At 34.2% G+C, this 12,854-nt stretch overlaps 2 protein-coding genes across 3 annotated transcripts in view; one reads left to right on the top strand and one right to left on the bottom strand.

Moving 5' to 3' along the window:
- Positions 1–76: 76 nt before the first annotated feature.
- Positions 77–1,684, bottom strand: LOC130612943 (tigger transposable element-derived protein 6-like). The gene has a single exon (XM_057434277.1). It carries the CDS (start codon positions 1,682–1,684, stop codon positions 77–79), a length of 1,608 nt encoding a protein of 535 aa, XP_057290260.1.
- Positions 1,685–3,893: 2,209 nt separating this feature from the next.
- LOC130612733 (uncharacterized) overlaps positions 3,894–12,854 on the top strand; it is a 45,843-nt gene continuing 36,882 nt past the window's right edge. Inside the window, exons 1-5 of one of the 2 annotated variants that reach the window (XR_008975532.1) lie at positions 3,894–4,035; positions 4,266–5,528; positions 6,338–6,445; positions 11,392–11,451; positions 11,531–11,642. The gene's annotated coding sequence lies outside the window, so the exon portion shown is untranslated. Of the gene's footprint in view, positions 4,036–4,265; positions 6,186–6,337; positions 6,446–11,391; positions 11,452–11,530; positions 11,643–12,854 lie in introns of both variants that reach the window. The other variant, XR_008975531.1, reaches the window with a different exon arrangement.

The raw sequence follows: 12,854 nt of genomic DNA, 5'->3' as shown, positions 1-12,854 counted from the left end.
TAAACTAAGAAACCAAGTTATATTACGAAGATATATTTCATTTATCTTATAGGTCTTTCAATACACGTTTTTCTCCCTATTTGAAATAATCTTTGATTGAGGATTGTTTTCTATTTTGAAGCTGAAGTTCCTCAATCTTTTTCGTAATGGTTGACAACATTTCTTGGCATGTATCATCAAAAATAGTAGATCGCTTAATTTTATCAAGCATAGTGATTAGCTCGGTGAAACCAAGCATTTCTTCTTCAACCACGTCTTCACTCTCATCATCATCCTCGGAAATCTCTTCGACCTGACATGCCATCTCTGGATTTTCAATTGCGTTAATGCTAGCTTCTCGGATTTTATGTCGCCAATTTATTTCTAATTCGTTAATTCTTGGCTCCGAAGCTGGAACATCGGCGTCAAAATCGATGTATTCTGCAGCAGACATATCTTCAGTTAATTCCTTCACCAGAGCTTCAAATTCCAAGTCATCTTCTTGATCTTCCATCAATTCACTTTCTCCTTGAACTACGCCACATTTCTCGAAACAATTTTTGATGGTCAAGTTGGTTACTTCTTTCCACGCATCTTGAACCCATTGAATAGCCATAAGTATGTCTACGCTCTTGATAATTTCAGTTGCAGATTTATTCTCCTGGATCCTTGCAAGCACGTATTTGACCAGTCTTTTTCTGTACTTCACCTTGAAGTTTTGGATGATCCCCGCATCGAGTGGTTGAAGCCTTGAAGTTGTATTCTTCGGTAAGAAAATGATTTTGATTTGTGAAAACTGGCCTATCATTGACTCCGGATGACAGGTGGCGTTGTCCAGAAAAAGAATAACTTTTCTGTCCTCAAATAAAAGTTTTCTGTTAAAACGTGCCAGTACAGTTTCCATTACTTGAGATGTCATCCAAGATTTAGGATTTGAAAAGTAGTGAACGTTAGCTGGACGCGATGGATCTTTCAATTTTTTAAAACAACGCGGGACTTTACTCTTCCAGATAACAACAGGCTGGTCGATCTTTTCCCCAGCTGCATTTACAAAAAAAGCGACAGTTAATCTAAGCTTTGACTTTTTCCCACCTTTTGCTTGTTTTCCTTTTTCCACTAACCCTTTGGCCCGTAGAGCTTTAAAAAAACAGCCAGACTCGTCCATGTTCCAAATATTTTCTAGTGAATAACCTTCAACCAATTCTTTGATCCTCTCCATCCAGGAAGTAACCGTTTCTGTAGAAACGTCACCAGCTTCACCAACAATACGACGTTCTTTGACGGAATATGTTGTTTTCCAACGATCCAACCAACCGTCAGAGGCGGAGAAATTATCAAAATCGCTGTTCTGAAGTTTTTCCTTAATTTCCAACGCCTCCTCTTTAAGCATTACACCATTAGGGTAGATGTTAGAAGCGCAACATCTTTTGTACCATTCGAATAAGATCTCATTTATCTTGTGATACTTGCCATGGCGGTTACGTTTTTTTGTTTTCTCACGAAAAATTTCATGTTGTTCACGAATTTTCTTTTCGTCTCTTAAAATATTTGCTGCGGCTGTCTTTCCAATCTTGTAAATGTCTGCTAGTTTTCTACATCCAAGTTCTGGATTTTTTTTGGCGAAATCCAAAAACTTGATCTTATCATCTAATGATAAAGTTTTCTTCGCTAGTTTACCAGCAAGCTGCTGCTTCGACATTGCCATGTTGAATGTGCATTAGAAATTCAAAATTCGAAATTCTTTCCAGTTTAAAATTTTACGCTGCAATGTCTTCACGATTCGAATGCTATTTTAAAGTTAAAGAAGCTGAAGAGAACACAGATATGTCGAACGTTCAACTAAATGAGATGCTTCTCAAAAACATTGACCAACAGATTGAGATTATCCTTATAAAACAGAAAGAATATCGCTTCGACTCGTTTATCCGTGGATACCATGCTTACATGGACATATGGAGCCCAAAAGTCGGAGAAGAGAATTTTTGTTTAAAAGCGGAAGAAGATAACGAACATGACAAGTTTGCTGTAGCTGTTACAGATGACGATAAAATAGTTGGGCACGTCCCTAAAAACCTTAGCAAACTATTCAACAAATTCATGTCGCTTCCTAACTGTACCATCGGATGTAAAGTGACTGGGAAGCGAGTGATTCGTGGTGCTGGCTACGGACTAGAAATTCCTGCCCAGTACCAATTAATTGGTGTTGAAAAGGCAGTTGAGTGGGCCGAGAAAAATATAAGGAAAGTGTTGGACTCGGTAAATAACAAAACTCAAAGATGTACTAAGTAAAATGTTTTAAATTTTAAGAAAAAGTGACATTTCATCTCGTTATTTTTCCATTGTCCGCTTTATAGGGAGTGTTTATAAGGGAAACTGTCATTTGGTGCAAAGATTTTTGTCCGCTTTATAGAGTGTCCGCTTTATAATCGTCCGCTTTATAGAGATTTTTTTATGAGAGTTTGACCTAAATTCTGCCGGTGCAAAAATTTTTGTCCGCTTTAGAGGGCTGTCCGCTTTATAGGGTGTCCGCTTTAGGGGGATTCCACTGTATAATTGCTCCGATATTTCTTCGCGAGCACATTGTTTTTTAACACGCAAATATAATCTCGCAAAACGCTCAAGGGATTTAATTATAACAAAAGACATACGACTGCCGTCCTCCACGCAAAGGTGTGATATTAGGGTGTACGCGGTAGATTACATTCAGACTGTACTGTACTGAATCACTCTACAATGACACGTATTTAAATGCCTAATATAAAGGAAATACATAAAATCGGAAGCCTAACCGTATTTATACGCCCAACCATTCTAAATTAAGGGCACTGACAATAAAAGCATTTCCAGATTTCCAAATTGCACAAAAGATATAGCCTGATCGAACAATTTTGGGTATCATTCAAAATACGGCTATGTGAAATGTTTATAAATTGATCCTAAAGACTGGACACATATTGCAAAAAAAAAAAAAATTAGAAAACCAACTTAAAGTGAGGTAGGATCGCCTAAGTAGAAATTGCCAATGAGAAGATCATGTGGATCTAAACTAGTAATCGGTTGAAAGCAACACACAACTCCACTATTGGCGTTTAAAAAGGCTCCCTGCGCCCAGGACTCAGGAGTGTTTCACGAGGCTCAACTCTCTGGTTTCACGGTAGTTTAACTACATTTTGCCGCTTTTTGCCGATTGTTGCGCGATTCCTTGTTTTCTGCGCCGTGGCGCCGTAGATTAGTGGCGCCGTAGATTAGTGGTTATAGCTTTCGTACTCTGTGCGAGAGACCGGGGTTCGATTCCTCTTGACGGCGATTCAACATGGGCGAGTGAATGTTACCATAGCCCCGGGTTAACCCAAGCCATGTGAGGGAAATTGGGGAGATGGCACACTGTGTGGGCCGTTGGATGTTGCCGGGAGTTGTCTAGTAGAGCGTGGGCCCTACTAATTGGGTCTGCGTAGCTCAAAATGAGCATTAAATACTCTAGGACTCTCCATCTAAGCCATGGCCCCTCCTGGAAATAATAGACAGGGTATATCCCTCGATATTTGTGAGGCTAGCCATGTAAAATATGCACATCTATCTATCTATCTATCTGCCGTAAAATAATCGACCCCGGCGGCAGCCGAAGTGTGGACCTTTGACCCTCTTAAACAAACAAATAATTTTGACGCCAAGAAGAATCGCGCCAAAGTGTGACTTTTGGACTCTTGTTAAAACAAAGAATATGTGGCGTCAAGAAGAATCCCGCGGAAGTCGTGGAAATTTACAGTAAAGAAAGATTGAAATTAATTTACTCTACCTATTGTTATTGCCTCCCGGCAGCCGGTCGGTTGGATAGGGTGGGATTCAACATGTCTAAAGGCTAAGAAAGTTTTGTATTGACTTGCAGCAAGTAAATGGAAGGCCGGAATGAAATTGAGCAATGTTGCTAAAAAGAAACATGACTGCAAAACATTCTCTGTGACGCCTGGGATTGCAGAAGAAAGCAGTTTGGCAAAATAAACAGACTTTTGAGTTAACAAAATTATAGCATTAACTTTATAATGACAACGTTTTCAGGTACATCTGTTTACTTTTAATTCCATTGATTCTTGAGCTTTCTATTGCTGTGCTAGCAAGTTTGAGCATGAAACTGTTTATAGTTTCACTTTCAACAACTCTAAAAAGGCCTGTCTCAAACTCAAAGTTCTTGTGTTGTCTTGGGGTATATACCCACAAGTAACAAGACATTTGATAGCAATACAATAAATCGAATAGCTGCATTAACAACTTGTATGTTTGCTTCGTAGATTCAAAGCTTCTGGCAATAAACACTTTTTAAACGATTTCTTAAAATGCCACAAGGCCACAGACGAGAACACTAGTCGTGACTAGCTTTGGGAGAATGACTTCGACAAGACTTGATGATGATTGGTTTAAAAGCTCTAATCTTATATCGAGATAATTCCTGGGAACGATGTTAATTATAAAAATTAGGAAAAAGGCATGGTTTTAATTAATGGGTGAAATGACGAAAGTCTTTCACATTTCACTAAAGAAGTTATGCTGACAGGCATGGAAAATGTTTGTGGTTCTACCAACATAACGAAATGACTTAGCATATATACATATACAGCGCTATCCTGATTGACACAAAATGTGTAAATGTAGTTAACGATATCTGTTTTTAAATGATTTGTTTTGTTAAAAATTTCAAGTAGTTAGTGTTTACCGCATAACAGCTAGGTATTTCCAAGTTTGATTCAACATTTTAGAGTCTTAGCCAATAAGGGCTACATATTTTTGACTGAATGCTGTGCTAAATCAGTGGTCATTCAATTGTTGTGGTAGGTTGTGTTGTTTTTAATTAGCTATTGCTGCGTAAAAACCACTTTACTTGTGCAAAATCATGATATAATTTTGCTATTTTTATTTTATTTATCTGTTGTTGTTTATGGTGTACTATGATCTAATAATACAAATAAAGCCTATTTACAATGCAGTTTGTGTTGTTGTTGTTGCTTATTTCTCTATCTTTCTCCTTTTTGATGTGATTAAATGTTTCAAATAGAATAAATATCAAAAGTTTTATTAGTAATAGATACGGTTTTGCATGTCTTTTACAGAATATAGTTTCTCCAAATTTATAGCCTGAATATTGCCCCAAAAACAATTATATTCACCAATAACTTGCGAAAACAAGCCTGCAAATATTTTTCTGGATGTGGAAAAAAGAAGTTTTTCTGGCTAGCTAAGTATAGTCTATTATAAGATTAAAAAGGGAAAACACGAGGCCAAATTTTCACGCAGATACAATTTACTATATACAGGTTGAAGCAGGATCGTATCATGATCGTCTATCGCGGTGAATGAACATAAACAACACTATACATAACATAACGAGTTATCATAATGGCAACCTGGCTACAAAGCCATAATGGCTCTAGGGTGGTTAAAAAGTGACAGTTTCTGGGCTCCCAACATGATATAATATATAAAATGAAACAAACCGACCTGACTACATGCAATATCTGTCCTGAAGAAATATCTGAAGGTTTCTCCTGATACCAGAGGTACATGATCCAAAATTTGCTAGAGTCATTGGTTGTCATTGGATGCGCTGCCATTAGCTATAGTAATTGAAGCCAAAAGATGGAGTTGATGATATTAGTAGGTTGCAGTGATAGATGCTTCTTGAAAACGTGGAGCTAGCTTAAAATTATTTCAGTTAAGGAAGTTATTGCTACTACTGGTGAGAAGCTAAATCAGAGTGACTCCCTCCTATTTATAGGGCCCCTGGATTGTTGATTGGCTATCTTAGAACCTCCTAATATGGACATACTATACCCAATCCTTTAGTCCCCAACTCTAAAGTATCAACAACAAGAAAGTTGCTTCAAGTTATGACACATAGCTTTGATTTGCTTAATTGGGATAAAGATGCCTTGGGTGAGGAGCAAGACAACCTTGTCTACCCTTAATGATGCATCTGCATAGCAACTGTCAAGTATTGGGAACTGCAATTAACATGAGCTAAACTGTGTTTAGCGCCATGTAGTGATGGGTTAAATAACCATATATTTCTTTATAAATTCAAGTGTTGCTTTATTGTGCTGCAAATATATACCCGGGGTCTTCATAAACCAGACACATGCTGAAGCAATACGGTATCATGCTCAAAGCTCTTCATAAAGACAATTTTTATAACTTTAAAGGATGATTTCTATCTTGTAAGTTTAAATTAATAATAACATATTGAATGCGAAAATTAATTGATTTTTTCATAGCTAAGGAGTATTTCTTTTCTAAATGGCTTTTTATCATATTTTTAATTTTTTCAATAACTGACAGCTTTTCAAAATTTTACTATTTTCTGTCATAGAACGATCATTACAAAAAGTTGAAAAACCTACAGATATTGCAGGAAGATTCTGCACATTATCTAAAGATCCTGAAACTGTCACTGCACAAAAGATTAATGATGCCATTGGTAAGTCATTTACAAAATTCAGAAATTAGCACATGATTCTAATAAAAAGTAGTTGCCAACATTCTGCAGATATAAAATTTTGCATGGAAATTCTTGATTGTTTTTGTTTAAAGATTAAAAAACATCAACTTAGGAGAGTTTTTCCTTTGTGGTTGATTATACTTCCAAAAAGTACTCAATCATGAATTTAGTTCTTCAGAGTATTTTAAAAAAATGCTGAAACAGAGAGTGGCATAAAGTTTGGTGTGAGCCACATGCTATTTCAGCTTCAAAGTAATTAAGCCCAAAAATTGTTGGTTATGGTATACCTCGACAATGCAGCTTTAAAAGTGCATATGAAGCAATACTTAACACACATATAGTGTCACAAAACACATGTTAATTTTTGTATCACCATTTGAACACAAGTGTTGATGCTGTATAATTGATGATCTTGTGGATTATCTTTATACAAATTTGGCTTTATAACAATATAATAAAGTTGCTTTTAACCATGTTCTCTCCTCATAAATTGACTAAACGATCATTTAAAACAATTGATTCTTAGTATAACCATGAACTCATGTCAAAAAGAATATTTACAGTAATGTGTGAGTTCATTGAGAAAATTTCTTTTTCTAGAGTTGTAGTTTTTAAACCAAAATTACTCTTTATTAAAATACTGTAAATGTTAATGGTATTGTGATAATGATCCAATCAAATGAAACAGAAATTTGAATAGCATTTGTTATATATGTATAAACTTAATAAGGCATCATATACACTCTGACCTTAGGGTGACAGATGATTCAACCAAATAAAGGAGAATTTTGAATAGCATTTGTCGTTATATGTATAGTCTTAAGGTGTCATATACACTCTGGCCTTAAGGTGACAGTTAATCCAATCATGTGAAACAAAACTTTGAATAGCATTGGTGATTATGTAGGCACAAATTTAACAAGGCATCATATACAATCTGACCTTATGGTGACAGATGATCCAACCAAATGCAACAGAAATTTGAAGAATTTTTGGCTACATGTATTAAAGTGTCATATACACATTGACCTTATGGTGACAGATAATCAAACTGCATGAAATAGAAATTTAAATAGTATTTCTGGCATAAATAAAGGGTGACAGGTGATTCAACCATATGACAGAATGTTAAATATCATTTGCGGTTATATGTATAACCTTAAGACTCTGACCTTAGGGTGACAGGGGGATTCAACCATATAAAACAGAATGTTGAATATCATTTGTGGTTGTATGTATGAACTTATGGCGTCATATACAGGCTTATCAATAAGAAAATAGCACCAGAGCTATAGGGTACAAGGTTACAATATTTTATACTGGACGATCAATCTGAAAAAATAGAATAAGATTATAAACGCATATTTTATCACAAAGACATTTTTATTTGTTATTTAATCTTTTTCATATATTTTGGTTCTTTTTTACTGTAAATAATAAAAACTCAACAGAAAATTTTTTTTGGTATTGGGGGAGCAATTAATGGCTCAGCTAGTTTCTCATTTCTCAGAGTTGAGCAAGCCTTTGCTCTCCCCTTATTGATAGGCCTGCATATACATTATGACCTTCGGGTGACATGATCCAACTTTTTTTTCTCACAAAATTATTTTGTCTTTTATCAGAGACTTTTTTAGTTTGACTTACTTCCTCAAAAATTATTTTTTAATTTCGCCTTACTTCATCAAACATTTTCTATTAAGTTTGCATTGTTTTATTAGAACATTAATTTTTTTCATTTACCTTTTCTCAGAACATTTTGGCTTTTCTCCTCAGAAAATTATTTTTTAATTGTTGAGGCCCTATGAAAAAGGGGAGAGCAGTGGCTCTTCCACACACAAAGACATACCAATAACTAAGATTATAAGAAACTAGCTGAGCCATTAATTGCTCCCCCAGTTCCACAAAATGTTTGTCTAGCCGAGAAATATCTATTCATCTCACATGGAGATCAATGTTATCTTTCTTATTATTTGAAGTAAAAATTAACCAAACTATATAAAACAGATGAGATGCAATAGATAAAAAACATTTTGTAAACACTTCCATTTGTTCAGGTTGCTTGCTCATTCTAAATTATTGTAATCTGGGGCGAGGCTTGATTGTTTGATGTTAAGTTTGACTTTTTTGGCAAAAAATATTTATTCTTTGCCTTGTTTCCTCAGAGAGTAAGTGCTTTTTTCAATTATCATTCACAGTATATCAAGGAATACTAAAATCAGCTCATCTGGCTTCAGGAATCTAACAACTGTATATCAAGGAATACTAAAATCTGCTCATCTGGCTTCAGGAATCTAACTATTTGAGTTGTTTTTTAATAAGTGTAAATCAGAATTTAAAAGAGAAAATGGATTTGAAATTGTTGATCCAAAAGTTGTTATTAATTCTTGATATGTCCAAGACTATAAGTTTGTCTTCTTTTCTCAAAAAAATATTTTTTAAGTTTCCCTTGATGTGTGAATAACTGACAAAGTGTACACTCATATTGAACAACATTCCTATTTAAGTTTCATTATTTCATAATTTTGTTGCATTAGAAAAAGTTTGATTGCACAGTAAAATACTATGAACTTCGGTGAATGTAATATATCTATTTTTTTATAGATTTGATACAATTTGTCCTTGATGTAAGCAGTGAAGTTGCGAATATTTAGCAATTTTACTTACTAAGTACATAAAGTCGAAAAATATGAGATTTACTGAATAACCTGTATACTAAATGTGGTTATATCTAATCAGTATGAATAATACTTGATTTTTTTAAACTATAATTTTGGCTACTTTGTCTATGAACTACAATTATATGAATTTGCATAATTAAAAATTTCTATTAGTAAAAAATCTTCTTATACAAGAAAAAAATCTTAACCAATACATCAGAAAACGATACCATAAAATGACAGAATCTTCAGATTCTCCCTTTACAATAAAACAAAATAAATTATTTATTTTATTTTGCATAAATAATAAGAATAAGCATTACAATTACTATTTGTCATTTTCTTCAATAAAAGTACTGAATATTCAATTAACACCCAACCAACTGAATTGCAAGTCTAAACAACATGTGGTTAAGGCTTCACATACTCTCTGGCAGTAGGGTGACAGATAATCCAACTAAGTGAAATAGATATTTGAATAGCAATTGTGGCTATTTAATAACCTTAAATCCTAGTTCCCATTGCAGCGATGATATCTCATTGTGATGTTATATTGCCCTATGGTTTATTGCCCAACAAAAAAAAACAGTAAACAAAAACAAAAGAAGATGTTTTTTGGTATGAGAGCAATATTGAATATAATTTCTGAAACTTGTGACGCCTTCAGGCAAATTTTGTATCCTATTTATGTGATTCATCTCTCATCAAGTGAAGAATGGAGCTATCGATGGAAAGCACATAAAATCGCCAAAAGTACAGGCATTCTACCACAATTACAAAGGTTTTTTAGATTGGTACTTTTAGCAATATGTGATGCCGGGTATTGTTTCACGGTAATACATGTTGGTCAGTATGGTAGTAATAATGACTGGGTCCTGTCAAAAAGCAAAATCAATGAAAGGTTTGATACCAATTCTATACCACTTCCTTAACTTTGCTGTATTACAAGTAGGCCTTCCTCTTGTTATGTAGATCAAATCACTTGTTCAAGAAACAAATCACTTTAAATTTTCAATTCATGATGTGTGGCCTTTGTTAAGTCATTTATCTTTTCCGACATAATGAAAAGATATACAAATAGGGCAAGGGACCAAGGTGATGAATATCAAAACTTTTTGATATTCTTCGCCCATTATTTTTGCGTTTATCGTCGACGATAAAGTATGGACGATAATGATCATCTCTGCAGTGGGAACCAAGCTTAAGGCACCATATACACATTGACCATATCAGGAGTTATCGGATGCCATTTCCTTGCGATTTCTTAAAAATTTAACCCTATTCGGTCAGGGGTTTTTCGAACATACTATGACCCCTTGGATTCCGCCCCCTCAATAACTTTTCATAGGATTGATCAAGTTGAATCAAACTTGCCACACTTATAGTACGTCATAAAAGGAACAAAATGGCGGCAATAAATTTTTGCTTGCGTCAGCACATTTTCTGTGACGTCATCAGAAGCTTGAAAATTGTTAAAATGCCACAATCTGCTTAAATTATAGTTACTTTTGTTCCAGAGCGAATTTTTACATTCTGTTTGAAGTTTCTGAAAGCTAAATAAAAATTTTTAACATATCTTCCGGTTTTTACATGGACCGAGTAAAAAAGTGCCAAAAACTGCCCGAAAATCCGTTTTTTTCCGATTTTCGGGTAAAATCCGACAAAATCGGGAAATCGGATTAGTCACGTGTCAAAATTATTCAAAATGATTCTTCTTGATGAAACAAAGTTGTGTTGCAAGTTTCAAGTTCTAAGGATAATCCTAACAGGAGTTATTATATTTTCCCCATTATAAGGATTTCATAGAGATTTTAGGGGTAGTTTCGAGTAATGGCCATTACCAAAGCCTCTGAAAGGTATGGGACCTAACAATTTAGCATGCAGGTGTCTAATAGATAAATGTTGAAACTCAGTAAGTATCAAAGCCATATAAGAAAGCAATCAGGAGTTATTAAAAAAAAACGTCAGGGGGGGGCGGAATCCATTTTTATACATTTTCAAATACATTTTTGGTTTTTACACAAGCAAAAAGCTTGTTTGGCATGTAATGAATGGGAATGTGTGGATGCGTAAACGTACGATCTCACAGGTCATCTGGAATTGTACATATTCTTACAAACACAAGTATCGATTTCGACTGTTATTGTGATTATTCTCTATAAAGCAGTGATACCATGTACCGTTGTCTATAAGACTATTTCACTTTTTCACATACACACATAACTTGAGTTTTATTTCACGTTAATAAACAAATCTCTTCAATTTCAGGTTATGGTGTCTTTGCCAAAGTAGATTTCTGTAAAGGAGACTTTATTGTTGATTATAGAGGTAGTTAATTTTTTCATCTCTTTAAAACTGTGAATTTAACATACAGAACATCAATTTAATTTTATTCATAATAACTTAGGTGATAGGATATCAAAATTTGAAGCAGAAAAGAAGATGAAGCTGTATACACGACAAGGATTGGGCAGCTTTATTTATCATGGTGTCAAGGATATTTATGGCAAATCCTTTTGGTGAGTGATTTAACTAAAGAATGTACTATTTTAACATTTAACATGCTTTCAATTTATGGGATTGTATGATGTGATTTAAAGGGGGCACTCCAGTGAAAAAAAATACTTGAAAAAAATGCTATTTAGATAAGACAATACCAAAATATGTCAAAATAAACCTTTTACAATCGTAAAAATCTTTATTTATACCTTAATCACATCTGTAAACATCTTCGTTTTCAAATAAATTTGCTAGATTGCGTAAAGTCGAAATGATTAGGTCCGAATAAATGAGCATGCATCACATCGTGCAGAAAGTCTGTGAGCTCAGAAGCACGCCTTTTAAAAGTTTGTTGACTTACTGTTTACATTGTTCGTTGATAAGATGTCTTGTAATAATGACGAAGATTATAGCTTAGAAAACGTAGAATTGGATAATTCATGTAAAAGACTTAACAAAGCTACTGCCATACGACTTTCGATCCTCTTGTGTCTCACAAGGGAGAAATTTATAATGATGTAGAAAGTGATGAGGTGTCTTTTACTGAATCAAAGCCATGTTCCAGCCATTTTTCTTTTTAAGGAAATAAAAAATATATTTAATCGCTTTTTTGCGTTCTATTCGTAAAAAATTTTTATCATTTGCTTCAGTAAAAAGCATCTCTTACTCTACAAGCTAAATTACTTTTATTTCCCCATTTTATGAATATCTTTCCTCCACACACGCTTTTGTGCACACAAATGCAAACAAATTTTATGTAACTTTGAAATTTTCTCTGTGATGGAGGACCATTGAAATGCGTGATCGAAAAGATGGAATAATGTTTGTGTTGTAATAAGTTGGCAAAACTGCGGTATTAACATTGTATAAATAAAAATCATTCTTATGATTATGGTAGGTCATAAGTGCGTAGAAACTACTGATTTATAAGTGGTTGTTTTGACAAAGCTGTTTTAAAAACTGCATTATCAGCATTATATGCAGCCTATTGAGAGAAGTGCCAATAAAATGATGTTAAGAAAATGGGCACATTTACCTGCTGAAAATATTCAGGGGGTCCTTCCATCAAAAAAGATTTTTTTTGAAAACAAAATATAGAAACTTATGAGCACTATGAAAGATACATGTCTAGCTAGAAACCTTTTTTTGTCAGTGTTTGTATTGGAAATTGGTAATGTTATTTTATTTGATATAAAAAGTACAATACATTATTTGGTTGTGTTGTGGATATT

Source organism: Hydractinia symbiolongicarpus, chromosome 10 (assembly GCF_029227915.1).
Source record: "Hydractinia symbiolongicarpus strain clone_291-10 chromosome 10, HSymV2.1, whole genome shotgun sequence".
Classification (NCBI taxonomy): domain Eukaryota; kingdom Metazoa; phylum Cnidaria; class Hydrozoa; order Anthoathecata; family Hydractiniidae; genus Hydractinia; species Hydractinia symbiolongicarpus.
Note: the sequence above shows the minus strand (reverse complement) of the source record. Positions and strands in the feature narration are given on the sequence as shown.